The 27,316-nt window shown below is 55.7% G+C and overlaps 1 protein-coding gene across 1 annotated transcript; it reads right to left on the minus strand.

The window, feature by feature from the left end:
* Nucleotides 1-3,730: 3,730 nt before the first annotated feature.
* ATP6V0B (ATPase H+ transporting V0 subunit b) lies at nt 3,731-20,412 on the minus strand. The gene is made up of 8 exons (XM_073564993.1): nt 20,258-20,412; nt 14,140-14,188; nt 8,698-8,781; nt 8,538-8,615; nt 8,397-8,466; nt 8,078-8,129; nt 7,548-7,738; nt 3,731-4,420 (listed from the first exon to the last, which is right to left on the minus strand). The coding sequence occupies exons 1-8, from the start codon at nt 20,322-20,324 to the stop codon at nt 4,394-4,396; spliced, it is 618 nt and encodes a 205-aa protein (XP_073421094.1). The 5' UTR covers nt 20,325-20,412; the 3' UTR covers nt 3,731-4,393.
* Nucleotides 20,413-27,316: the final 6,904 nt, after the last annotated feature.

Raw genomic sequence — 27,316 nt, forward strand, 5'->3', positions numbered from 1 at the left:
CAGTGCATCAATGGTTCGGTAAGCCTCCGCCAAGCTTCCGTTCAGGAGCACCACTAACAAACGCATCCAGCTAGAGTGGGGCACCTCCATCACAGCACACTGCTGCTCAAAGTCCTTGAAGAACCCCTCCACATCTCCAGAAGCCTCATCAAATGGCTTAAACTCTGTCCGGGTGATCCGTACAGGCTCCCCGATGGTTGGGGTTACACTCCACATTGCGTTACTCCCTCTTTTAAGCTCCATTGCTTCCTGTCTCCGCTGTGCCCGGCGTCCTCCTTGTACTCCTGAGACGCCGGGGCCCAGAATCGCCATCTCTTCTTCGTACCACACCAACCACTGGCTTTTCTGGATGGGGATCCCTGTCTCCAGTGCTCGTCCTTCAGACATCTGGGAGGAGGTGGCCGGGCTAGCGCCCACCAGTAGATCGATTAAGGAATCTTTAGTCAGTCCCTGGTAGTTCAGGCCCAGGTCTCTGGCTCTCTCCTGTAAACTGGATACAGTCAAATTTCTGTCCTCACTCTGTGTGTGGTTCTCCATTGGGTTACGCTCCGTTGATCCCACTGCTGCCACCAGTTGTCACGGGGTCTTTCTCCGATACCACACAATCAACAGAGTGAGGGAGGGTGAACAATCCCAAGACCTTTATTATAGGCAAAACTAAGGTCCATAAACAATCCACCACACTGAGGATGCAATAGTCCAGAACAAGAATGCAGTCCAGTAACAGGATGAATGTCCAGGTGGATGAGATTCCAAAACTCTAGCTCCAGAGGATAAAATGGGTCCTTCTCTCTGGGATGCAGTCTTCACGAAGCTCTCCACACAGGAACTGACTTGTCCACCTCCTCTCCTCCCCACCCCCTTCCTTGTGTACAGCTTCTGTCCTTCCCAGCCCCCTCCTTATGTCCAGGGGTAGTCAGACAGGTTCAGGAGACAAAGGAGCCTTGGGGATTAAGGAACTACAGGGGGGCATCAAGAGACAGATACAGTCAGGCTATAGACATACAAAGCAACAAGAAAAACACTATGAAAATCAGTGAAATAGAAATATACACAAAATGATATCCACATAACATATCACACCATCACAACCTCCAATTTTTTTTTATTTTTCTAAGGGTAACAGGAGAAATTGGACCCCAAAAGTTGTTTTGCAATTTGTCCTGAGTAGGCTGACACCCCATATGTGGGGGTAAAACACTGTTTGGGCGCATGGCAGAGCTTGGAAGGGAAGGAGCACCGTTTGACTTTTTGAACGCAGAATTGGCTGGAATTGAGATCAGACGCCATGTTGCATTTGGAGAGCACCTGATGTGCCCAAACAGTGGAAACCCCCCAATTATAACTCCAACCCGAACCCCAACACACCCCTAACCCTAATCTCAGCCCTAGCCCTAATGGGAAAATGGAAATAAAAACATTTTATTTTATTATTTTCCCCTCACTAAGGGGGTGATAACGGGGGGTTTGATTTACTATTTATGGCGGTTTTTATGTTTGGCGGCTGTCGCACGCTAAAAGACGCTTTTTATTGTAAAAATAGTTTTTGCATCACCACATATTGAGAGCTATAATTTTTCCGTATTTTGACCCACCGAGTCATGTGAGGTCTTATTTTTTGCGGGACGAGTTGATGTTTTTATTGCTACCATTTTCGGGGTGTCAGCTGTGATAATCAGCTGACACCTGGCCGTGATCAGCAGCCCCCCCCCGCCAGGAGCTCCGCTGATCGCGATGACGCACTATACCGTCCCCGGTCATATTGGCCCGGGTACTGTGGACGGGATAGTGCGTCAGAAAGGGGTTCAGCCACAAATTTTGCATTTTCATTATGGTAACAGGAATAATGTCACCAATTTGTTATGCAATTTTTCCTCACAAAAGCCATTTTAAAAAAAAAAATAATTATTTTTGCATGACCTTATCCTGAGAGCTGTAGCGGCTTTATGTTTCTGCTGACTGCGCTTTTCAGCGGTTTGATATTTGCTGGACAAGGTGTCGGCAGCGGCAACAGTTTTATTTCCACTCGTCTTTTTGATCGCATTTTATTGCACGTTTTTCAGGAATTTCATTGTATAGCAGCCTTTTTTGCTTATTTTTTTGTTCATTAAAGGGGTAAAGCAGTGGGACCATTGTATGGGTCGCTCCGGACGCGGCAATACCAAACGGGTGTACGGGACGTTTTTTCCCCTATAATATTTATATGTACAATAAGCTTTATTTTTATATAGCGCTAACATATTCCGCAGCGCTTTACAGTTGCACACATTATCATCACTGTCCCTGATGGGGCTCACAATCTAAATTCCCTATCAGTCTTTGGAGTGTGGGAGGAAACCGGAAGAAACCCAGGCAAACACGGGGAGAACATACAAACTCCTTGTTGATGTTGCCACCGCGCCGTGCTCGCCCACTGAGCCACCGCCACCTCGCCCACTGAGCCAAGGGTCCCACCCGTGGCACAAGCACAGCGAGGAGGGAACGACAAGTGTAGGGAGATGACAGCCCATTAACCCCTTGCCTATTTTTTTTTTTTTTTTTTTTTTTAAATCACAAAATAAAATTATATATATATATATATATACACACACACACACACACACACACACACACACACACACACAGTATATATATTTTGTGATTTAAAAAAAAATAAGGAAGGGGTTAATGGGCTGTCATCTCCCTACACTTGTCGTTCCCTCCTCGCTGTGTGTGGCACAGGTGGGGTCGTCGACCCTGGGAGCTCTGAGGTACCAGCTACCATTATCCCGGCGGGCCAGCAGAAGGGCGAGACCCTGTAATGTCACCATCTCGGGTCCTGTGCTGGGACTGTTCTGTGCGTTATCTGCCTGTTTTGTGTCTCAATAAACATGGCCACCATGCGTCACCCTCACCCTGCGTCACCCTCACCCTGTGTTGTCTGAGTAGCGTTATGACCACGTTAACGAGAGAGTGAGCGTTAGGCAGGACGATCTCTGGTCCATGTGGTTTTGGGCTAGTGGACCAAGCTGCGCACTGTCCCCGTCTCCACACCAGTCTAGGATCCCCCATTGGCAGGCCCCCGCGCATACCAGTGTTGGGGAGACCCCTGCAGATACTTGTCTAGGGGTATCCCCACCTCAGCTTCCGTAGATATCAGATCTGAGTCCCCCTCCCAAACCACTGCTCGCCCATACAGGTACCAGTCTTGTGGAGACGCCACTTTCCCGCTGCCCGGCCCACCCACAGGTACCAGTCTTGTGGAGACGCCACTTTCTCGCTGCCCGGCCCCCCCACAGGTATCAGTCTTAAGGGGAGACGCCACCTTCTCGCTGCCCGGCCCCCCCACAGGTACCAGTCTTGGGGAGACGCCACTTTCTCGCTGCCCGGCCCACCCACAGGTACCAGTCTTAAGGGGAGACGCCACCTTCTCGCTGCCCGGACCCCCCCAGGTACCAGTCTTGGGGAGACGCCACTTTCTCGCTGCCCGGCCCCCCCCCCCCCTCCACAGGTACCAGTCTTGTGGAGACGCCACTTTCTCGCTGCCCAGCCCCCCCACAGGTACCAGTCTTGGGGAGACGCCACCTTCTCGCTGCCCGGCCCCCCCCCCTCCACAGGTATCAGTCTAGTGGCATACCCCCACTGTCAGTATACAGAGCCCCTCAGCTGACGGCCATGATGGACAGCAGGCCACGCTCGTGTCCTCGCACAGATCCGCACCCATCCTGCAGTAAATACACAGCACACAATATACAGATAATTCACAGAATATTTAATATCAGGGGGATGAAGACAGAAAGTAATGGCGGGTGCAGATGGGCTGTCCGGAGGGAAACTGCTGCTCCAGTGCCACCTAGTGGAGCCATTAAGTTAGTGCTCGCTCCTGCAAGACTTGTCACATGACCACACAAGAGTCTGCTCTAGAGGATGGGGGTTGTTGTCCATAACAGGTGGAGGAGACCTTGGCTCACTAACAGGTCATGCAGTGAAGGGGGGGGGGCAGGACGGCCGGGCGTTTCCTCATGGAGGGGCCATCTGCAGACCTTTGTCCTTGGCCTGTTCGTCTGTACAGCAGCTGGTGGTCTCCACAAGGAGAAGCATTTCCGGGGGCCACACACAACAATCACATGACCAGGTTATTGCAATACTCGGGGAAGGAGGGGGTGGGGGGGGTGGGGGGGTCGGTGCCACTTCTTGTGCAGAAGGGACCAATTTTATTAAATAAATCTCCACAAACAAAACTATAAATTTATCATCACAGAAGCTAAAACCGGATAACATTATATACACCAGGGGGCAGCACATGTGGGGAGCAAATACAACCAGACGGGAAGAAGAGCGGCCACGGGCCACGGAATAGAGTCTGTGTCCTCTCCAGAGGAGGAGCGATCAGCAGCGGCGGCCACGCTGCTCCTCAGTCTCCCATCTTTACCTTGGACGTCTGAAAATCAATCAGAAAGAAAAAAACAAAATGTAAAATACCGACATTTCAGACAGATGGAGCAGAACTCGCAGCACAGAGGATCTGCAGCACAAAGCCCGAGAAGATGCTATGTTATACTAGGAAAACGTATATCTCCACAGAGATCCAAGCTTCAGAGACTGGTAGCTCTCTAGAAACTGGGTAAGAGTGCAAGGAGAGAAGAACAGAAAGGACACAATTGTAGGTGTTTACTATTGACCAACTGGACAGACTGAAGATATGGATGAACGCTTTTTACATCAGATGTCTCTGTTCTCACAAAAGTACCACATAGTGATCATGGGAGATTTTAATAGTCCAGATAATTGGTGGAAATCGCCCCCAGGCAGAACTACTGGGTCAAGAAAATTGTTATCTTCTCTTAAGGTAGAAGAGCGAACAAGAGGATCTTCTACCTTGGATCTAATCCTTACCAACAGAGGAAATGGTTGAGGAAGTAAAGGTGGCTGGGAATTTAGCAGAGGATGCAACGCCAGGAGTGATAGCTAACACTAGAGAAGACCGAGAAAGGGTTCAGAAGGATCTAGAGAAGCTTGAACAAGGGGCAGAGACTAATAGAATGGTATCAGGGAGAAATGTAAGATTCTACATCTGGGCACGAAAAACGAAAGTTACATCTCTACTAGCTTGGCCCATGCGAAATTTTCGCACACTGGTCGTCGGGGGCGCAGGCAATTTCAGAAAAAGCAAGCTGGTGAAATGTAACTGTATTTCATGAGCTGATGAGCACAGACAGGTATTTATAAATGTAGATTGGTAATACAATAAATTGTTTTGAAAAGTAGAGGCCAAAATATGTTTTCCGGTTGAGGCGCCACCTGCAGGTCATTGTGTCTTTCTGCAGGTTTATGAAAATGAATGTTTACACCAGTGATTTTCAACCTTTTTTGAGCCGCGGCACACTTTTTATACGTAAAAAATCCCGGGGCACACCACCAACCAAAATGGCACAAAATGACACTAAAACAGTACATATTATACATATAGTTAATAATATAGATTCTAAATGTATTTTTACTCACTCAGTATTCCTATATATATATATATATATATATATATATATATATATATATATATATATATATATATACAGTCCCATGTAAAGTCATACATACAGTCCCACGTATATGAGCCACATAATTATCAGCACATACCATATATATATATAATATATATATATATATATATATATATATATATATATATATATATATATATATATATAGAGTATATGAGCTGGCGCTTGTACTCCAGCCTCATGGCCATAGTATTTCTCATTGTACCCCTTTATATTGCAGTATATGAGCCACAATTATCCCTTTCTTTTAGTAATATGCCCCATCATTATCCCCTTCTTTTAGTAATATGCCCCATCATAATCCCCTTCATGTAGAAATTGCCCATTCCACTACCTCCATCATTTCCTTCTCCCCACCACCCCATTATTGCCCTTTCGACAACCCCATCATTGCCCTCTCCCCACCACCGCCTTCTTATCACCCCCATCACCGCCTTCTCCATTGCCCTCTCCCCATCACCGCCTTCTCCATGACTCCCATCATTGCTTCTCATCACATCCATCAACTCACCTACACACGCACACAAACACACACCTCTCACCTAGACAGACACACACACACACACACACACACCCCCTCACCTCTCCTCACCGGCAGCTTCCTCTCACTGGCACAGCAGCCGCGGGGCTGAATGATGATGTCATCCAGCCGCGCCGCTGACTGCTGTGTCAGGGAGGAAGCGACACAGGAACACGGGACTGCTGCCTCTCCGACCCGCCGCCCTGCTTGCCTCCACATGGCTAATTTGCATCGCATGTAAATTAGCCATGCGGACACGCGGCACACCCGACCATGTGTCGCGGCACACTAGTGTGCCGCGGAACACTGGTTGAAAACCACTGGTTTACACTGTATTTAGTGATAAAATCGTGGATGTGTGGTTTGTTTGGCTGTTTTCTTGCAGAAGGGAGCAAGTTTACCTTTCAAACGGTGTATTATGTGAGTGTGTGGGGCGAAGTAATCAGCGAAAAAGAAGTGCATGTTTACAAATGTGTTGGTAGTGTGCTTTGGGGTACTGTGGTGCCACCTGCAGGTCATTTTTCCTTTCCTTAAAAATTAATGTTTAAACTGTATTTTGTGATCAAATCGTGGACGTGTGGTTTGATTGACTATTTTCTTGCTGAAGGAGGCAAGTTTACCTTTCAAATGGTGTACCTTTTGTGTGTGTGTGCGCGCGCAGTATGAACGGGGATACAAAGGAATCACCGAAAAACAGTGTTAAACAACAGAATAGAAAATGGGAGGACTAGAACTAAGCAACATTATATAAGACATTGAAAAACTGGAGCAAGTTCAGAGACAAGCAACCAGGATGGTGAGTGGACTGCAAAGTATGTCCTGCGAGGAACAAGTAAGGGTGTGTGCACATGTAAGCGGGGTTTTTTTTTTGCGTTTTTACCGGCAAAAACGCTTAAAAAACGCTTACAAGAAGCCTCCCATTCATTTTAATGAATTCTGCACTTTGTGCATATTAATGCGCTTTTTCCAAGAAAAAAAACGCATCTCGGTAAAAAACGCAGCATGCTCATTAATTTTGCGGAAAAATCTGCATTTCTAACTAAATTCTATGAGACTGGGGACGCTCCGGAAAAAAAAAAAAACAACGCATAAAAAAGGCACGTTTTCTGGAAAGGAGTCCGGTTTGCAGTCAGGAATTTTCTGCGTTCGTGGGCACATGGCCTGAAGGATCTGCGAATGTTTAGCTGCAGAAGAGAAGACTGAGAGGAGACTTAATAGCTGTCTACAAATATCTAAAGGGCTGTCACATTGTAGAGGGATCAACTTTATTCTCATTTGCACAAGGAAAGACTAGAAGCAATGGGATGAAACTGAATGGGAGGAGACACAGATTAGACATTAGATGGGTGACAGTGAGGGTGATCAATGAGTGGAACAGGCGGCCACGAGAGGTGGTGAGTTCTCCTTCAATGGAAGTCTTCACACAGAGGCTGGACAGACATCTGTCTGGGATTATATAACTCCAAGATGTGAATAAGGTGACGTACCTGCAAGATGGCGACAATCACTCCAAAAAGCCCAATGGCGCTGCCGAAGATCTCCACAATCAGAATCTTCACAAAGAGGCTGGGATTCTGCGCATCAGCGAGAGCGGCTCCGCTGCCCACGATCCCCACACAGATCCCACAGAACAGGTTGGAGAAGCCCACCGTCAGGCCAGCACCGAACATGGAGAACCCTGAAATGTCACAGAGCAGTGGGGGGCGTCATCCTGGGGTGTCATGTCTCGGAGAACTCCTCACACCTATTGCATACTACCCCCTGTGATGAAGAAGTAGAATGCAGGACAGGCCGTCACAGTCTGACCAGCCCCAACAATAAATATCGTACCATGAGCTGCCAGTCTGGAGGTCTACGGAGCCCCCCCAAGCTCCGGCATTGCATCCCGTTAGGATCATGCAGATCACTGCCGTGCAGCGAGAGAGGAGCAGGACCCTACGACGAGCTGCTGAGGAAATGCTGCCCCTCATAGCCTAGATGTGACGCCGGGCGGATGAGGGTCACTGTCTGGACTGACCTGCATGGTAGTTTTTGTTCCCAATCGTCTCTGGAGTATTCGCTTTGAATTGCTGAAACACAAAAATGCCATGGTTATCCTCTACACTTTATACAGAAGCCTCTCTCTCTTCATTGGTGATCTGTAGCCTTCACTGCTACCAATAATAGACCGGCCTCCACAATAAATGGACACGAAGCATTCTATTCATTGCAGAGAACTGCAGGAAGGTCTGAGCAGCACAGTCATGTGAAGCTCCTGCAGCTCTCCCACTGCGAGGAGCCGCCTGAGGACACCGGCCAGCGCCCCAGTCTAGCCACAACGTAGGAGCGGCTCTTACCTCCACCATGTTGCTGATTACAATCGCCATGATGATGCCGTAGATCGCAACCGCCTCGCAGAAAATAATACTAGAAGAAGAAAGCTCAGGTAAAGCGTCGGCAGCGGAGGTCTCCAGTCCAGTATTAGCGGGTTACCTTACCTCACCAAGTTCTTGGTTTTAATCCGTGGAGCTTTCACCCCTCCACCCAGGATGCTGGAGCCGGTGATGTAGATCCCCCTAAGAAGACAGAGGGGACACATTTAGACAAGCCAGAAGACATGCGGCCATGACGCTATATATATACACTGCGGTCACTCACCATGCAGCGCCCACCACAGACAGAGAGATGGCCAGTCCAATGCCCAGGTTGGCCCACATGTACGGGGACGTCTCTGTGAGGAACCTGGGAGAGAAATAGGACAATCAAGAAAGGGGCAGCAGGCACCAGCCAGCGCCGTGACTGGCAGGCAGCAACCAGCGCTGTGTCCGCGGGGCGACCGGCAGGCACCAACCAGTGCCATATCCGCGGGGCGGCCGGCAGGCACCAACCAGTGCCATATCCGCGGGGCGGCCAGCAGGCACCAACCAGTGCCATATCCGCGGGGCGGCCAGCAGGCACCAACCAGTGCCATATCCGCGGGGCGGCCAGCAGGCACCAACCAGCGCCGTGCCCGCGGGGCGGCCGGCAGGCAGCAACCAGCGCTGTGTCCGCGGGGCGACCGGCAGGCACCAACCAGTGCCATATCCGCGGGGCGGCCAGCAGGCACCAACCAGCGCCGTGCCCACGGGGCGACCGGCAGGCACCAACCAGCGCCGTGCCTACGGGGCGGCCAGCAGGCACCAACCAGCGCCGTGCCTACGGGGCGGCCAGCAGGCACCAACCAGCACCGTGCCCGCGGGGCGGCCAGCAGGCACCAACCAGCGCCGTTCCCGCGGGGCGGCCGGCAGGCTGCAACCAGCGCTGTGTCCGCGGGGCGACCGGCAAACACCAACCAGTGCCATATCCGCGGGGCGGCCGGCAGGCACCAACCAGCGCCATGACCACGGGGTGAGCAAGAGGCACCAACCAGCGCCGTGCCCACGGGGCGGCCAGCAGGCACCAACCAGCGCCGTGCCCGCGGGGCAGCCGGCAGGCACCAACCAGCGCCGTCTCCGCAGGGCGGCCGGCAGGCACCAACCAGCGCCGTGACCACGGGGTGAGCAAGAGGCACCAACCAGCGCCGTGCCCACGGGGCGGCCAGCAGGCACCAACCAGCGCCGTGCCCGCGGGGCAGCCGGCAGGCACCAACCAGCGCCGTCTCCGCAGGGCGGCCGGCAGGCACCAACCAGCGCCGTGACCACGGGGTGAGCAAGTGGCACCAACCAGCGCCGTGCCCACGGGGCGGCCAGCAGGCACCAACCAGCGCCGTGCCCGCGGGGCAGCCGGCAGGCACCAACCAGCGCAGTCTTCGCAGGGCGGCCAGCAGGCACCAACCAGCGCCGTGCCCGCGGGGCAGCCGGCAGGCACCAACCAGCGCTGTGCCCGCGGGGCAGCCGGCAGGCACCAACCAGCGCCGTGCCCGCGGGGCAGCCGGCAGGCACCAACCAGTGCCGTCTCCGCGGGGCAGCCGGCAGGCACCAACCAGTGCCGTATCCGTGGGGGCTGGCGGCCCAGCAGCCCCACCACAGTGCACACAGGGCTGTTACCAAGAAGCCGCATTTCACAATGCACAATGGGGCAGATGTACAGCGCTGCGTCCTCTGCACGAAACTGAGAGGCCACAAATACTGTTCACTAAGACTGTGTAAAAGAAGAGGACACAGACGTCGAAGCACCGCGCACACCTGGGCACAGGGTCCTCTCGTATCTTACAACTCCCTGAAGGACACAAGCCTGCACACACCAGTCCCCAGCAAGCGAGAGGCCACATCACAGCCCACAGCAAACACACAGGATCCAGCCGGCACCGGGTGACGCCACCCGCCTGTTGTGTGTACGCAACAAGGAGCGGACACAGAAAACATGGGGGAGGGGAACACCGACCTCCCCACAAAGTCACCGGCACAAAGGAGCGGCTGCTGAGTCAGTGTCACCTCCAGTCCCATCGTGTAATGTTATCCCCCCCCCCCCCGATATCCCCCCGTCCCATCGTGTAGTGTTCCCCCCACCCCGATATCCCACCGTCCCATCGTGTAGAGTTCCCCCCACCCCGATATCCCCCCGTCCCATCGTGTAGTGTTCCCCCCACCCCGATATCCCCCCGTCCCATCGTGTAGTGTTCCCCCCACCCCGATATCCCCCCGTCCCATCGTGTAGTGTTCCCCCCACCCCGATATCCCCCCGTCCCATCGTGTAGTGTTCCCCCCACCCCGATATCCCCCCGTCCCATCGTGTAGTGTTCCCCCCACCCCGATATCCCCCCGTCCCATCGTGTAGTGTTCCCCCCACCCCGATATCCCCCCGTCCCATCGTGTAGTGTTCCCCCCACCCCGATATCCCCCCGTCCCATCGTGTAATGTTCCCCCCACCCCGATATCCCCCCGTCCCATCGTGTAATGTTATCCCCCCCGATATCCCCCCGTCCCATCGTGTAATGTTATCCCCCCCCGATATCCCCCCGTGTAATGTTATCCCCCCCGATATCCCCCCGTGTAATGTTATCCCCCCCGATATCCCCCCCGTGTAATGTTATCCCCCCCGATATCCCCCCCGTGTAATGTTATCCCCCCCGATATCCCCCCGTGTAATGTTATCCCCCCCGATATCCCCCCGTGTAATGTTATCCTCCCCGATATCCCCCGTGTAATGTTATCCTCCCCGATATCCCCCCGTGTAATGTTATCCTCCCCGATATCCCCCCGTGTAATGTTATCCTCCCCGATATCCCCCCGTGTAATGTTATCCTCCCCGATATCCCCCCGTGCAATGTTATCCTCCCCGATATCCCCCCGTGTAATGTTATCCTCCCCGATATCCCCCCGTGTAATGTTATCCTCCCCGATATCCCCCCGTGTAATGTTATCCTCCCCGATATCCCCCCGTGTAATGTTATCCCCCCCGATATCCCCCCGTGTAATGTTATCCCCCGATATCCCCCCGTGTAATGATATCCCCCCGTGTAATGTTATCCCCCCCGATATCCCCCCGTGTAATGTTATCCCCCCGTGTAATGTTATCCCCCCCGATATCCCCCCGTGTAATGTTATCCCCCCGTGTAATGTTATCCCCCCCGATATCCCCCCGTGTAATGTTATCCCCCCGTGTAATGTTATCCCCCCCGATATCCCCCCGTGTAATGTTATCCCCCCCGATATCCCCCCGTGTAATGTTATCCCCCCGTGTAATGTTATCCCCTCCGATATCCCCCCGTGTAATGTTATCCCCCCGTGTAATGTTATCCCCCCCGATATCCCCCCGTGTAATGTTATCCCCCCCGTGTAATGTTATCCCCCCCGATATCCCCCCGTGTAATGTTATCCCCCCCGATATCCCCCCGTGTAATGTTATCCCCCCCGATATCCCCCCGTGTAATGTTATCCCCCCCGATATCCCCCCGTGTAATGTTATCCCCCCCGATATCCCCCCGTGTAATGTTATCCCCCCCGATATCCCCCCGTGTAATGTTATCCCCCCCGATATCCCCCCGTGTAATGTTATCCCCCCCGATATCCCCCCGTGTAATGTTATCCCCCCCGATATCCCCCCGTGTAATGTTATCCCCCCCGATATCCCCCCGTGTAATGTTATCCCCCCCGATATCCCCCCGTGTAATGTTATCCCCCCCAGATATCCCCCCGTGTAATGTTATCCCCCCCAGATATCCCCCCGTGTAATGTTATCCCCCCCAGATATCCCCCCGTGTAATGTTATCCCCCCCGATATCCCCCCGTGTAATGTTATCCCCCCCAGATATCCCCCCGTGTAATGTTATCCCCCCCAGATATCCCCCCGTGTAATGTTATCCCCCCCAGATATCCCCCCGTGTAATGTTATCCCCCCCAGATATCCCCCCGTGTAATGTTATCCCCCCCGATATCCCCCCGTGTAATGTTATCCCCCCCAGATATCCCCCCGTGTAATGTTATCCCCCCCGATATCCCCCCGTGTAATGTTATCCCCCCCGATATCCCCCCGTGTAATGTTATCCCCCCCGATATCCCCCCGTGTAATGTTATCCCCCCCGATATCCCCCCGTGTAATGTTATCCTCCCCGATATCCCCCCGTGTAATGTTATCCTCCCCGATATCCCCCCGTGTAATGTTATCCTCCCCGATATCCCCCCGTGTAATATTATCCCCCCCGATATCCCCCCGTGTAATATTATCCCCCCCGATATCCCCCCGTGTAATATTATCCCCCCCGATATCCCCCCGTGTAATATTATCCCCCCCCGATATCCCCCCGTGTAATGTTATCCCCCCCGATATCCCCCCGTGTAATATTATCCCCCCCGATATCCCCCCGTGTAATGTTATCCCCCCCGATATCCCCCCGTGTAATATTATCCCCCCGATATCCCCCCGTGTAATATTATCCCCCCCGATATCCCCCCGTGTAATATTATCCCCCCCGATATCCCCCCGTGTAATATTATCCCCCCGATATCCCCCCGTGTAATATTATCCCCCCCCGATATCCCCCCGTGTAATATTATCCCCCCCCGATATCCCCCCGTGTAATGTTATCCCCCCCGATATCCCCCCGTCCCATCGTGTAATGTTATCCCCCCCGATATCCCCCCGTCCCATCGTGTAATGTTATCCCCCCCGATATCCCCCCGTCCCATCGTGTAATGTTATCCCCCCCCGATATCCCCCCGTCCCATCGTGTAATGTTATCCCCCCCGTCCCATCGTGTAATGTTATCCCCCCCGATATCCCCCCGTCCCATCGTGTAATGTTATCCCCCCCGATATCCCCCGTCCCATCGTGTAATGTTATCCCCCCGATATCCCCCCCATCCCATCGTGTAATTTTACACACACTACCGCAGACACACTACCGCAGGCACACTACCGCAGGCACACTACCGCAGGCACACTACCGCAGGCACACTACCGCAGGCACACTACCGCAGGCACACTACCGCAGGCACACTACCGCAGGCACAGGCAGGCACACTACCGCAGGCACACTACCGCAGACAGACACACACACTACCGCAGGCACAGGCAGACACACTACCGCAGACACAGGCAGGCACACTACCGCAGGCACACTACCGCAGACAGACACACACACTACCGCACAGACACACTACCGCACAGACACACTACCGCACAGACACACTACCGCACAGACACACTACCGCACAGACACACTACCGCACAGACACACTACCGCACAGACACACTACCGCACAGACACACTACCGCACAGACACACTACCGCACAGACACACTACCGCACAGACACACTACCGCAGAGACACACACATGCGACAATCGTTAATGGAGACACGTAGTGCTGACAATATAACACGACGGCATCAGCAGGTCACTCGGACGCCGGCCGGGACGGCGCGATGTCACACAGATGTAATGGCAGCATCTTCCACAGGATGCTGAGAAATGAAGGCTGTAAGAAAAAAAAAACTTCTGACTTTTTGCAACTTATGTGCAGAAAATCCTGTAGTTACAAAAATTGGATCCGTAAAGTCGGAGACACCAGAGCCGCTATGTAAAAGGTGGGAGCGTCCGAAACTCCTCTCCAGACACTACGCTCCTCAATCAGATGACCCATCATCCTGCACCCCGGACTCACACACATCTCATCACTTACCAGGCGACATCAAAGCGGAAGCCCAGATCAAAGATCGTGTAACAAGTACCTGCAAGGAGACAACACAAAATCAGCGACCCGTCCCCGGGAGGAGCAGCGGGGGGAGAGCAGCGACCCGTCCCCGGGAGGAGCAGCGGGGGGAGAGCAGCGACCCGTCCCCGGGAGGAGCAGCGGGGGGAGCGCAGCGACCCGTCCCCGGGAGGAGCAGCGGGGGGAGCGCAGCGACCCGTCCCCGGGAGGAGCAGCGGGGGGAGCGCAGCGACCCGTCCCCGGGAGGAGCAGCGGGGGGAGCGCAGCGACCCGTCCCCGGGAGGAGCAGCGGGGGGAGCGCAGCGACCCGTCCCCGGGAGGAGCAGCGGGGGGAGCGCAGCGACCCGTCCCCGGGAGGAGCAGCGGGGGGAGCGCAGCGACCCGTCCCCGGGAGGAGCAGCGGGGGGAGCGCAGCGACCCGTCCCCGGGAGGAGCAGCGGGGGGAGCGCAGCGACCCGTCCCCGGGAGGAGCAGCGGGGGGAGCGCAGCGACCCGTCCCCGGGAGGAGCAGCGGGGGGAGCGCAGCGACCCGTCCCCGGGAGGAGCAGCGGGGGGAGCGCAGCGACCCGTCCCCGGGAGGAGCAGCGGGGGGAGCGCAGAGACCCGTCCCCGGGAGGAGCAGCGGGGGGAGCGCAGAGACCAGTCCCCGGGTGGAGCAGCGGGGGGAGCGCAGAGACCAGTCCCCGGGTGGAGCAGCGGGGGGAGCGCAGCAACCCGTCCCCGGGAGGAGCAGCGGGGGGAGCGCAGAGACCAGTCCCCGGGTGGAGCAGCGGGGGGAGCGCAGCGACCCGTCCCCGGGAGGAGCAGCGGGGGGAGCGCAGAGACCAGTCCCCGGGAGGAGCAGCGGGGGGAGCGCAGAGACCAGTCCCCGGGTGGAGCAGCGGGGGGAGCGCAGAGACCAGTCCCCGGGTGGAGCAGCGGGGGGAGCGCAGCGACCCGTCCCCGGGTGGAGCAGCGGGGGGAGCGCAGCGACCCGTCCCCGGGTGGAGCAGCGGGGGGAGCGCAGCGACCCGTCCCCGGGAGGAGCAGCGGGGGGAGCGCAGCGACCCGTCCCCGGGAGGAGCAGCGGGGGGAGCGCAGCGACCCGTCCCCGGGAGGAGCAGCGGGGGGAGCGCAGAGACCAGTCCCCGGGTGGAGCAGCGGGGGGAGCGCAGAGACCCGTCCCCGGGTGGAGCAGCGGGGGGAGCGCAGAGACCCGTCCCCGGGTGGAGCAGCGGGGGGAGCGCAGAGACCAGTCCCCGGGTGGAGCAGCGGGGGGAGCGCAGAGACCAGTCCCCGGGTGGAGCAGCGGGGGGAGCGCAGAGACCAGTCCCCGGGTGGAGCAGCGGGGGGAGCGCAGAGACCAGTCCCCGGGTGGAGCAGCGGGGGGAGCGCAGAGACCAGTCCCCGGGTGGAGCAGCGGGGGGAGCGCAGAGACCAGTCCCCGGGTGGAGCAGCGGGGGGAGCGCAGAGACCAGTCCCCGGGTGGAGCAGCGGGGGGAGCGCAGAGACCAGTCCCCGGGTGGAGCAGCGGGGGGAGCGCAGAGACCAGTCCCCGGGTGGAGCAGCGGGGGGAGCAGAGACCCGTCCAGCAGAATAGTGAGTGCAGCTCTGGAGTATAATACAGGATGTAACTCAGGATCAGTAATGTAATGTATGTACACAGTGACTGCACCAGCAGAATAGTGAGTGCAGCTCTGGGGTATAATACAGGAGGTAACTCAGGATCAGTAATGTAATGTATGTACACAGTGACTGCACCAGCAGAATAGTGAGTGCAGCTCTGGAGTATAATACAGGATGTAACTCAGGATCAGTAATGTAATGTGTGTACACAGTGACTGCACCAGCAGAATAGTGAGTGCAGCTCTGGAGTATAATACAGGAGGTAACTCAGGATCAGTAAAGTATGTACACAGTGACTGCACCAGCAGAATAGTGAGTGCAGCTCTGGAGTATAATACAGGATGTAACTCAGGATCAGTAATGTAATGTATGTACACAGTGACTGCACCAGCAGAATAGTGAGTGCAGCTCTGCAGAATAATACAGGATGTAACTCAGGATCAGTAATGTAATGTATGTACATAGTGACTGCACCAGCAGAATAGTGAGTGCAGCTCTGGGGTATAATACAGGATGTAACTCAGGATCAGTAATGTACTGTATGTGCACAGTGACTGCACCAGCAGAATAGTGAGTGCAGCTCTGGGGTATAATACAGGATGTAACTCAGAATCAGTAATGTAATGTATGTACACAGTGACTCCACCAGCAGAATAGTGAGTGCAGCTCTGGGGTATAATACAGGATGTAACTCAGGATCAGTAATGTAATGTATGTACACAGTGACTCCACCAGCAGAAGAGTGAGTGCAGCTCTGGGGTATAATACAGGATGTAAGTCAGGATCAGTAATGTGATGTATGTACAGGACATAATTGCCCAAACCTCTGTGGAGATTGTCCTCTGTGGATCCGTCTCCCGTGGCAGTCAGGTAACATTCCTGCTAAGCTGATTCTTATACATCAGTTTCCTAGAATCAGGGTGACAACCAACATGGCGGCTGTTGTAGTGTGACCCCTCCGCCCTGTCGTCCTGTGTAGCAAGAGATTTCATGCCCCCGTAAAGGTACAGTCATATGTTAAAGTTTGGGCACCCCTATTAATGTTAACTTTTTTTCTTTATAACAATTTTGGTTTTTGCAACAGCTGTTTCAGTTTCATATATCTAATAACTGATGGTCTCAGTTATATTTCTGGATTCAAATGAGGTTTATTGTACTAACAGAAAATGTGCAATCTGCATTTAAACAAAATTTGACCGGTGCAAAAGTATGGGCACCTCAACATAAAAGTGACATTAATATTTCGTAGATCCTCCTTTTGCAAAAATAGCAGCCTCTAGTCGCTTCCTGTAGCTATTAGGCTGTGTGCACACGCTGCGGATTAGGTGCGGATTCATCCGCGCGGATTTTGTAAAATCCGCAGGTGAAACTGCAGGTCAAAATACCTGCGGTTTTACCTGCGGATTGCTCTGCGGTTTTGCCCTGCGGTTTTCATCTCCTCAAAGGAGGAGATGGCAAACCGCAGCGGAATCCGCAGAAAGAATTGACATGTCAGTTCTTTCTGCGGATTGAAAACCGCAGATAATCCGCACGGAAAATTCCGCACCATCTGCATTGCGGTTTTTGATTCCCATAGGGAATCATGGTACTGTACACCGCAGCAAAATCCGCAGCGTGTGCACACAGCCTTAATGAGTTCCTGGATGAAGGTATTTGTGACCATTCCAGTTTACAAAACAATTCCAGTTCAGTTAAGTTTGATGGTCGCCGAGCATGGACAGCCCGCTTCAAATCATCCCACAGATGTTCAATGATATTCAGGTCTGGGGACTGGGATGGCCATTCCAGAACATTGTAATTGTTCCTCTGCATGAATGCCTGAGTAGATTTGGAGCGGTGTTTTGGATCATTGTCTTGCTGAAATATCCATCCCCTGCAAAACTTCAACTTCGTCACTGATTCTTGCACATTATTGTCAAGAATCTGCTGATACTGAGTTGAATCCATGCGACCCTCAACTTTAACAAGATTCCCAGTGCCGGCATTGGCCACACAGCCCCAAAGCATGATGGAACCTCCACCAAATTTTACTGTGGGTAGCAAGTGTTTTTCTTGGAATGCTGTGTTTTTTAGCCTCCATGCATAATGCCTTTTTGTATGACCAAACAACGCAATCTTTGTTTCATCAGTCCACAGGACCTTCTTCCAAAATGTAACTGGCTTGTCCAAATGTGCTTTTGCAGACCTCAGGCGACTCGGTTTGTGGCGTGCTTGCAGAAACGGCTTCTTTCGCATCACTCTCCCATACAGCTTCTCCTTGTGCAAAGTGCGCTGTATTGTTGACCGATGCACAGTGACACCATCTGCAGCAAGATGAGGCTGCAGGTCTTTGGAGGTGGTCTGTGGATTGTCCTCGACTGTTCTCACCATTCTTCTTCTCTGCCTTTCTGATATTTTTCTTGGCCTGCCACTTCTGGGCTTAACAAGAACTGTACCTGTGTTCTTCCATTTCCTTACTATGTTCCTCACAGTGGAAACTGACAGGTTAAATCTCTGAGACAACTTTTTGTATCCTTCCCCTGAAAAGCTATGTTGAATAATCTTTGTTTTCAGATCATTTGAGAGTTGTTTTGAGGAGCCCATGATGCCACTCTTCATAGGAGAATCACATAGGAGAACTACTTGTAAGTGGCCACCTTAAATACCTTTTCTCATGATTTGATACACCTGGCTATGAAGTTCAAAGCTCAATGAGGTTACAAAACCAATTTAGTGCTTCAGGAAGTCAGTAAAAAGTAGTTAGGAGTGTTCAAATCAAGAAAATGATAAGGGTGCCCATACTTTTGCACCGGTCAAATTTTGTTTAAATGCAGATTGCACATTTTCTGTTAGTACAATAAACCTCATTTGAATCCAGAAATATAACTGAGTCCATCAGTTATAAGATATATGAAACTGAAACAGCTGTTGCAAAAACCAAAATTGTTATAAAGAAAAAAGGTTAACATTAATAGGGGTGCCCAAACTTTTACATATGACTGTATGTGCACACGCTGCAGATTCTGCTGTGGATCCGCAGTGTACAGTATCATGTAAGTCTATGGGATTTACAATCCGCAGCGTGTCAATTGTTTGGTGCAGAAACGCTGCAGTTTTACACCTCATCCATTATGAGGACTTTTGTCCTGCGGATTTACCTGCAGTTTTCTCTACAAAATCCGCACACTCAAAAAACCCCGTGTGCACACAGCCTTAGCATGTCGATTCTTTCTGCGGATTCCGCTGTGGTTTGCCGCCTATTCCATTGTCCAGGTGTCAAACCGCAGGGAAAACCGCTGGCCAATCTGCAGCGTGTGCACACGGCCTTATACTAAGCAGCTCCGACCCTCCCCGGGTGGCGTTTACCCCAAAACACAGATGTTGGGAGGTGACCCTGATGGAAGGCTGCAGAACCGAGCAGAGGCGGCACTGCAGAGAGGCTGATCGGCCCCCAGGGGATTGTGGCCCCCAGGGGGGGGATTGTGAGGGGATTGTGGCCCCCAGGGAGGGGGATTGTGAGGGGATTGTGGCCCCCAGGGAGGGGGATTGTGAGGGGATTGTGGCCCCCAGGGAGGGGGATTGTGGCCCCCAGGGAGGGGGATTGTGGCCCCCAGGGAGGGGGATTGTGAGGGGATTGTGGCCCCCAGGGAGGGGGATTGTGGCCCCCAGGGAGGGGGATTGTGGCCCCCAGGGAGGGGGATTGTGGCCCCCAGGGAGGGGGATTGTGGCCCCCAGGGAGGGGGATTGTGATGGGATTGTGGCCCCCAGGGAGGGGGATTGTGGCCCCCAGGGAGGGGGGGGATTGTGGCCCCCAGGGAGGGGGGGGATTGTGGCCCCCAGGGGGGGGGGGATTGTGAGGGGATTGTGGCCCCCAGGGGGGGGGGGATTGTGAGGGGATTGTGGCCCCCAGGGGGGGGATTGTGGCCCCCAGGGGGGGGGGATTGTGGCCCCCAGGGGGGGATTGTGGCCCCCGGGGGCGGGATTGTGAGGGGATTGTGGCCCCCAGGGGATCCATTACCGGGCAGAGCTGCCATGCAGGGCTCTGTGGGGAATGGCGGCCGGTCACCGAGCTCCCGGATATCACGGGGGCAGCGGTAACAGCCAGGACACAAAAAGAGGAAGAAGAAGAAGCGGAACGAGAGACGGGACAGAACGAGCCGTCAGTGAGGGGAAACGTAACATAAAGTCTCCCCGCCCCTGATACAGGGCCGGGACCCAGCAGTCACAATCCCAGCACACACAGCGCCGGGTCTGGACCCCCAGTGTCGCCGCACTCTGCAGTCAGGCTCTGTGCACACACTGCGGACTCTGCTGCGCGGTACAGGACCATTAGAGTGAAGCTAGAATGAAAAACGCTCTGCAAAAACCCCACAGCAGAATCCGCACCGTGTGCACAGACCTTACTGTGTGACCCGCAGCTGAGCCGTGTCGTCACGTGACAGACCACCCGGGGCCCCACACAGGAGCTGCCTCTGGGGTCCCTGCTCACAGCGCATGCTCTTACCTACGATCAGCAGAGTCGCCCAGAAGGCCACGGTGACCCCGGAGTACAGCAGCAGGTGACCGCTCATGGCGACGGCAGGCGACGACACTGAGCAGCCGGGCCAGCAGGTCAGCTGACCACCTCCCACCAATCCCCGCCCACCAGTCACCTGACTACGGACACGTGACTCACCCCGCCCACATCGCTCTGGTTCTCTCTGCCCGGTAAGCACCTCACGTTCTTTACGTCAGCACGCTGCACGCACGTGACGTAACCTCCCCTGGATGCTGAGGGTGGAGCGAGACACGGAGGGGGACAGCCGGGACACGGGAGAGCGAGACCGGGGCCGCGGAGGGAGAGCGGGGCTGCGGGGGGAAAGAGAGGGACACTGGGGGGAGAGCGGGACACGAGGAGGAGGGGGGGGAGAGCGGGACACGAGGAGGAGGGGGGGGGAGAGCGGGACACGAGGAGGAGGGGGGGGAGAGCGGGACACGAGGAGGAGGGGGGGGAGAGCGGGACACGAGGAGGAGGAGGAGGAGGAGGAGGGGGGGGAGAGCGGGACACGAGGAGGAGGAGGAGGAGGGGGGGAGAGCGGGACACGAGGAGGAGGAGGGGGGGGAGAGCGGGACACGAGGAGGAGGAGGAGGAGGGGGGGGAGAGCGGGACACGAGGAGGAGGAGGAGGAGGGGGGGGAGAGCGGGACACGAGGAGGAGGAGGAGGGGGGGGAGAGCGGGACACGAGGAGGAGGAGGAGGAGGGGGGGGAGAGCGGGACACGAGGAGGAGGAGGAGGAGGGGGGGGAGAGCGGGACACGAGGAGGAGGAGGAGGGGGGGGGAGAGCGGGACACGAGGAGGAGGAGGGGGGGGGAGAGCGGGACACGAGGAGGAGGAGGAGGAGGGGGGGGAGAGCGGGACACGAGGAGGGGGGGGAGAGCGGGACACGAGGAGGAGGAGGAGGGGGGGGAGAGCGGGACACGAGGAGGAGGAGGGGGGGGAGAGCGGGACACGAGGAGGAGGAGGAGGGGGGGGGAGAGCGGGACACGAGGAGGAGGAGGGGGGGGGGACACGAGGAGGAGGGGGGGAGAGCGGGACACGAGGAGGAGGAGGGGGGGGGACACGAGGAGGAGGGGGGGGGACACGAGGAGGAGGAGGGGGGGGGACACGAGGAGGAGGAGGGGGGGGGACACGAGGAGGAGGAGGGGGGGGGGACACGAGGAGGAGGGGGGGGACACGAGGAGGAGGGGGGGGACACGAGGAGGAGGGGGGGGGACACGAGGAGGGGGAGAGCGGGACACGAGGAGGAGGGGGAGAGCGGGACACGAGGAGGAGGAGGGGGAGAGCGGGACACGAGGAGGAGGGGGAGAGCGGGACACGAGGAGGGGGAGAGCGGGACACGAGGAGGAGGAGGGGGAGAGCGGGACACGAGGAGGAGGAGGGGGAGAGCGGGACACGAGGAGGGGGAGAGCGGGACACGAGGAGGGGGAGAGCGGGACACGAGGAGGAGGAGAGCGGGACACGAGGAGGAGGGGGTGGAGAGCGGGACACGAGGAGGAGGGGGTGGAGAGCGGGACACGAGGAGGGGGAGAGCGGGACACGAGGAGGGGGGAGAGCGGGACACGAGGAGGGGGAGAGCGGGACACGAGGAGGGGGGGGAGAGAGCGGGACACGAGGAGGGGGGGGAGAGAGCGGGACACGAGGAGGGGGGGGGGAGAGCGGGACACGAGGAGAGCGAGGCTGCGGAGGGGGAGAGCGGGACACGAGGGGGGGAGCGGGACACGAGGAGGGGGGGGAGAGCGGGACACGAGGAGGGGGGGGGAGAGCGGGACACGAGGAGGGGGGGGGGAGAGCGGGACACGAGGAGAGCGAGGCTGCGGGGGGGGAGAGCAGGACACGAGGAGAGCGAGGCTGCGGAGGGGGAGAGCGGGACACGAGGAGAGCGAGGCTGCGGAGGGGGGAGAGCGGGGCCGCGGAGGGAGAGAGCGGGACACGGGAGAGAGCGGGGCTGCGGAGGGAGAGACCGGGACACGGGGGGGAGAGCAGGGCTGCGGAGGGGGAGAGCGGGACACGGGAGAGAGCGGGGCTGCGGAGGGGGAGAGCGGGACACGAGGAGAGCGAGGCTGCGGAGGGGGAGAGCGGGACACGAGGAGAGTGAGGCTGCGGAGGGGGAGAGCGGGACACGAGGAGAGCGAGGCTGCGGAGGGGGAGAGCGGGACACGAGGAGAGCGAGGCTGCGGAGGGGGAGAGAGGGACACGAGGAGAGCGGGGGGGCGGGAGAGCGGGGCTGCGGAGGGAGAGACCGGGACACGGGAGAGAGCGGGGCTGCGGAGGGAGAGACCGGGGGGGGGGGGGGAGAGCGGGACACGAGGAGAGCGAGGCTGCGGAGGGGGAGAGCGGGACACTAGGAGAGCGAGGCTGCGGAGGGGGAGAGCGGGACACTAGGAGAGCGAGGCTGCGGAGGGGGAGAGCGGGACACGAGGAGAGCGAGGCTGCGGAGGGGGAGAGCGGGACACGGGGGGGGGGAGCGGGGCTGCGGAGGAGAGAGCGGGACACGGGGGGGGGGAGCGGGGCTGCGGAGGGAGAGACCGGGACACGGGGGGGTGCGGGGCTGCGGAGGGAGAGACCGGGACACGGGGGGGGAGCGGGGCTGCGGAGGGAGAGATCGGGACACGAGAGTGAGGCTGCGGGGGGAGAGCGGGACACGGGGAGAGTGAGGCTGCACGGGGAGAGTGAGGCTGCGGGGGGAGAGCGGGACACGGGGGGGAGAGTGGGGCTGCGGAGGGAGAAACCGGGACACGGGGGGGAGAGCGGGACACTGGTGGAGAGCGGGACACTGGGGGAGAGCGAGGCTGCGGAGGGGGAGACTGGGACACTGGGGGAGAGCGAGGCTGCGGAGGGGGAGAGCGGGGCTGCGGAGGGAGAGACCGGGACACGAGGAGAGAGCGGGGCTGCGGAGGGAGAGACCGGGACACGAGGAGAGAGCGGGGCTGCGGAGGGAGAGACCGAGACACGGGGAGAGCGGGGCTGCGGAGGGAGAGATCGGGACACTGGGGGAGAGCGAGGCTGCGGAGGGAGAGACCGAGACACGGGGGGAGAGCGGGACACGGGGGGGAGAGTGGGGCTGCGGAGGGAGAAACCGGGACACGGGGGGAGAGCGGGGCTGCGGAGGGGGAGAGCGGGACACTGGTGGAGAGCGGGACACTGGGGGAGAGCGAGGCTGCGGAGGGAGAGACCGAGACACGGGGGGAGAGCGGGACACGGGGGGGAGAGTGGGGCTGCGGAGGGAGAAACCGGGACACGGGGGGAGAGTGGGGCTGCGGAGGGGGAGAGCGGGACACTGGGGGAGAGCGAGGCTGCGGAGGGGGAGACTGGGGGAGAGCGAGGCTGCGGAGGGGGAGACCGGGACACGGGGGGAGAGCGGCAGGGCTGTGGAGTCGGAGTCGGTGCTCATTTTGGTGGAGTCGGAGTCGGTATAAAATGGACCGACTCCTAAAATAAATAATAAATGGGGTACAGTAATTCAATGCAGGATGTGCTGAATATTTTTTTATAGGAGTTTGGGAAAGTTATGAAATGTCCTATAAATGGCTGTTCTATTCCTGATCTAAGGCTACATTCACGCACAGCGTTTTTCCTGTGTTTTTTGAGGATACGTTTTTCAGCTGCAAAAGCTGATCATCTTTTTAAAAAACTGCATCACCTGAAAGGTTTTTGAGCTCATAGATAATGTTTTCAATAGCAAAAGCAGATTAGAAATCTGCTCTATCTATATATCCATTTATCCATATCTGTCTATCCATATCGTATCTGTACCAAAAAGAATGAAAACCGGGTAGTACACCAATATATATTCTGTTCTATCTAAATATCTTGATTATTGGATCATAAAAATGATTAAATGTCTGAGGTTCACATTGTACTACAATAAATTTTTCACTTAAATATAAGCAATATGTGTGGGAGTCGGTGTAAGGGAAATTGAGGAGTCGGAGTCGCAGGTTTGGCTTACCGACTCCACAGCCCTGGAGAGCGGGGCTGCGGAGGGAGAGACCGGGGCTGCGGAGGGAGAGACCGGGACACGAGGAGAGAGCGGGGCTGCGGAGGGAGAGACCGAGACACTGGGGGAGAGCGGGGCTGCGGAGGGAGAGATCGGGACACTGGGGGAGAGCGAGGCTGCGGAGGGAGAGACCGGGACACTGGGGGAGAGCGGGGCTGCGGAGGGAGAGACCTGGACACTGGGGGACAGCGAGGCTGCGGAGGGAGCGGGGCTGTGGAGGGTGGAGTAGCCGACCCTGTGAGCTCTGATTTAATAGCTGCCATTATCACGGCGAGTCAGCGGAAGGGTGTTTCTCTGTAATGTGCACCACCTTGGGTGTTTTGTTAGGACGGTTCTACATGTTATCTGCCTGTTGTGGATCAATAAAGAATTGCCGCGCTGTTTTACTCTCACCGTGTGTTGTCTGAGTAGCGTTATGCACATGTTAAAAGAAGAGTGGTGTTTTGGTGGGACGATCCCTGCTCCACACCCCCCCCCGGTGGGGGGCAGTGGCGGGAGGAAGCTGGATGGGTGGGGCTGTGGAGGGAGAGAGCGTGGAGAGCTGGGCTGCTGAGAAAGCAGGAGAGTGGGACACGGGTGGAGAGCCGAGCTGTGGAGGGAGAGAGTGGGACGTTGGCGGATTGAGAGCGGGGCTGTTGGCCTCTGCAGGAGGGTCCGTATCGGCGCATACTGTCTGATCACCTGACCGCCATGCACCAATGACCAGCAGCAGCCACTAGAGTTGCCACAAGTCAGGGCCGGTGTGTCCGCTCCAGTGTCAGGCTACGGCCTCGTTCACAACATCAGCTTCTGATGTTGCCTTTTTCATTGTTTTTGTCTTGGATGTCGTGTTTTATATAACGCTTCCTTGCTTTCGATGCTTCCCGGTATTTGGCTTTGCCAGAACTTTGTTGACATCGTCATGTGGAGATTACAGATGTTTTCTACCTGTGGATTTTCCACATCTACAAGTTTTCGGGGAAAATCCACACAAAAAAACTTAGCGAATTCACAAGAGACATTGACAAGTGGTGGAAGTGAGACCGCAGCAGCAGTCAGATAAGGCTGGTTTCACATTAGCGTAGAATCAACGCTGCGCACTGCGTCGGTAAGCCCTGCCCCGATCCGGCTCCCTGCCCTCCCCATCCGGGATCACCGCCTACTATCGCATTTGCACGCATGTGATCGGCGCACCCTATGCTAGTGTGAAAGCGTGCTGCGCACTTTTGACGGTGCGCCGTGCGAGCTGAAATGCAACATGTTGCATTTCGGCGCGCACCGTCAAAAGTGCGCAGCACGCTACTTTCACCCTGGCAGCGCATGATCTGCGTACCCTATGCTAAAGATAGGGTGCGCCGATCGCATGCGTGCAAATGCGATAGTAGGCGGTGATCCCGGATGGGGCGGGCAGGGAGCCGGATCGGGGCGGGGCTTACCGACGCAGTGCGCAGCGTTGTTTCAACGCTAATGTGAAACCAGCCTAACACTTAAATCCATAAGGCTTCTCCAGGGAGGGGACACTTATCCCCCACCCCAATCTGGGCAGATGGGGAAAAGGAGTCCAGTTATAGCTAGGGGACAATTAGAACGAATAGGAAGGGGTAACCAGCAAGTGCCTCCTGAAGCCCGAGGCTCCCGGCTGCAGTGCGACTGATCTCTATTGTGGGAAACATGCATACAGTCTATGTGCGCACGGTGCGGACTCGCCTGTGTTACTTTCTGCTCGGATTCTTCCTCTCGGCAGAGAATGTTGAAAATCCGTTTAACAAAAAAGAATTGTGATGTCATCTCCTTGTCCAACCTCTGTTACAGACTCCATTGAAGACCATAATATCAGTACATACCATGTTCACATATGATGTTTACACACACAAAACAAATATAAGTATTATAGATAGATAATACCAAACCTGAGGTTTATTAATGAACATAATAAAATGGTACATAAAGACACACACGAAATCTGCGTGAAATGCAATATCTGTTTAATTTAAAAAAAAAAATGACGTGGGCTCCCGTGTAATTTTTTTAACCAGCGGAGAGAAAGCCAGTGACTCGGGGCAGATATTTTTAGCCTGGCAAGGGGGTAATACCCATGGAGCTTCCTTCCCAGGCTATTAATATCAGCTCACCGATGTATTCTTAGCCTTTACTGGCTATTAAAATAGGGGAGCCCCCCAAAAAATGATGTGGGGTCCCTCTATAATTAATAACCAGCAAAGGCTATGCAGACAGCTGCAGGCTGATATTAATAGCCTAGGAAGGGGCTATGGATTTGCGCTCACCCCCCCTCCCCGGCTAAGAACATCAGCTCTAAGGCACACCAAAAAAGGCGCATCTCTAAGATGCGAAAAATAAAAAAGTTATGGCTCTGGGAAGAAGAGCGAAAAACTAAAATACCTCTGGGGGTTAAAGAGGTGAATGAGTGGAAAACAGCTTTCAGTACTCATGAAGGACACTATGAGAATCTAGTGATGCCTGTTGGGGTGACTAGCGCGCTCGCCATTTTTCAGCACTTTAGTAATGACCTCTTTAGTTACCTGTAGGCAGGTTCCTTGCGATCTACCTGGATGATACTCTTATTTATTCACCTGATCTTGAGTCACACCAGCGACATGTCAGGCAGGTCTTATACTTACTGCGCGACAATAAATTATATGTTAAACCTGAGAAGAATATGTTGTCGGTTGAGGAGATCCCTTTCCTAGGATATGTGTTGTCTGCCACCAGTTTTCGCATGGATCCGGCGAATGTCCGGGCGCTACTGGATTGGGATCTGAAGGTGCTACAAAGATTATTAGGTTTCGCCAAATACTACGGTAACTTCATAAATAACTTATGGTAGAAACCAAACCTCTTACAGATATGACTGGGAAGGGGCCGGACTTCTCCAAGTGGTCCCGTCCTGCCAGGCGTTTGATACGTTGAAGAGGTGTTTGCTTCTGCCTCGATTCTTATTCCGCCTGTCGTCTCCCGGCCTTTCATTGTTGCGGTCGATGCGTCCGGGAGTGGGGGCTGTACTGTCGCAGGGTGCGTCTCCTGGTAAG

Source organism: Dendrobates tinctorius, unplaced genomic scaffold (genome assembly GCF_039654945.1).
Source record: "Dendrobates tinctorius isolate UK_male_01 unplaced genomic scaffold, ASM3965494v1 ptg000515l, whole genome shotgun sequence".
NCBI lineage: Eukaryota > Metazoa > Chordata > Amphibia > Anura > Dendrobatidae > Dendrobates > Dendrobates tinctorius.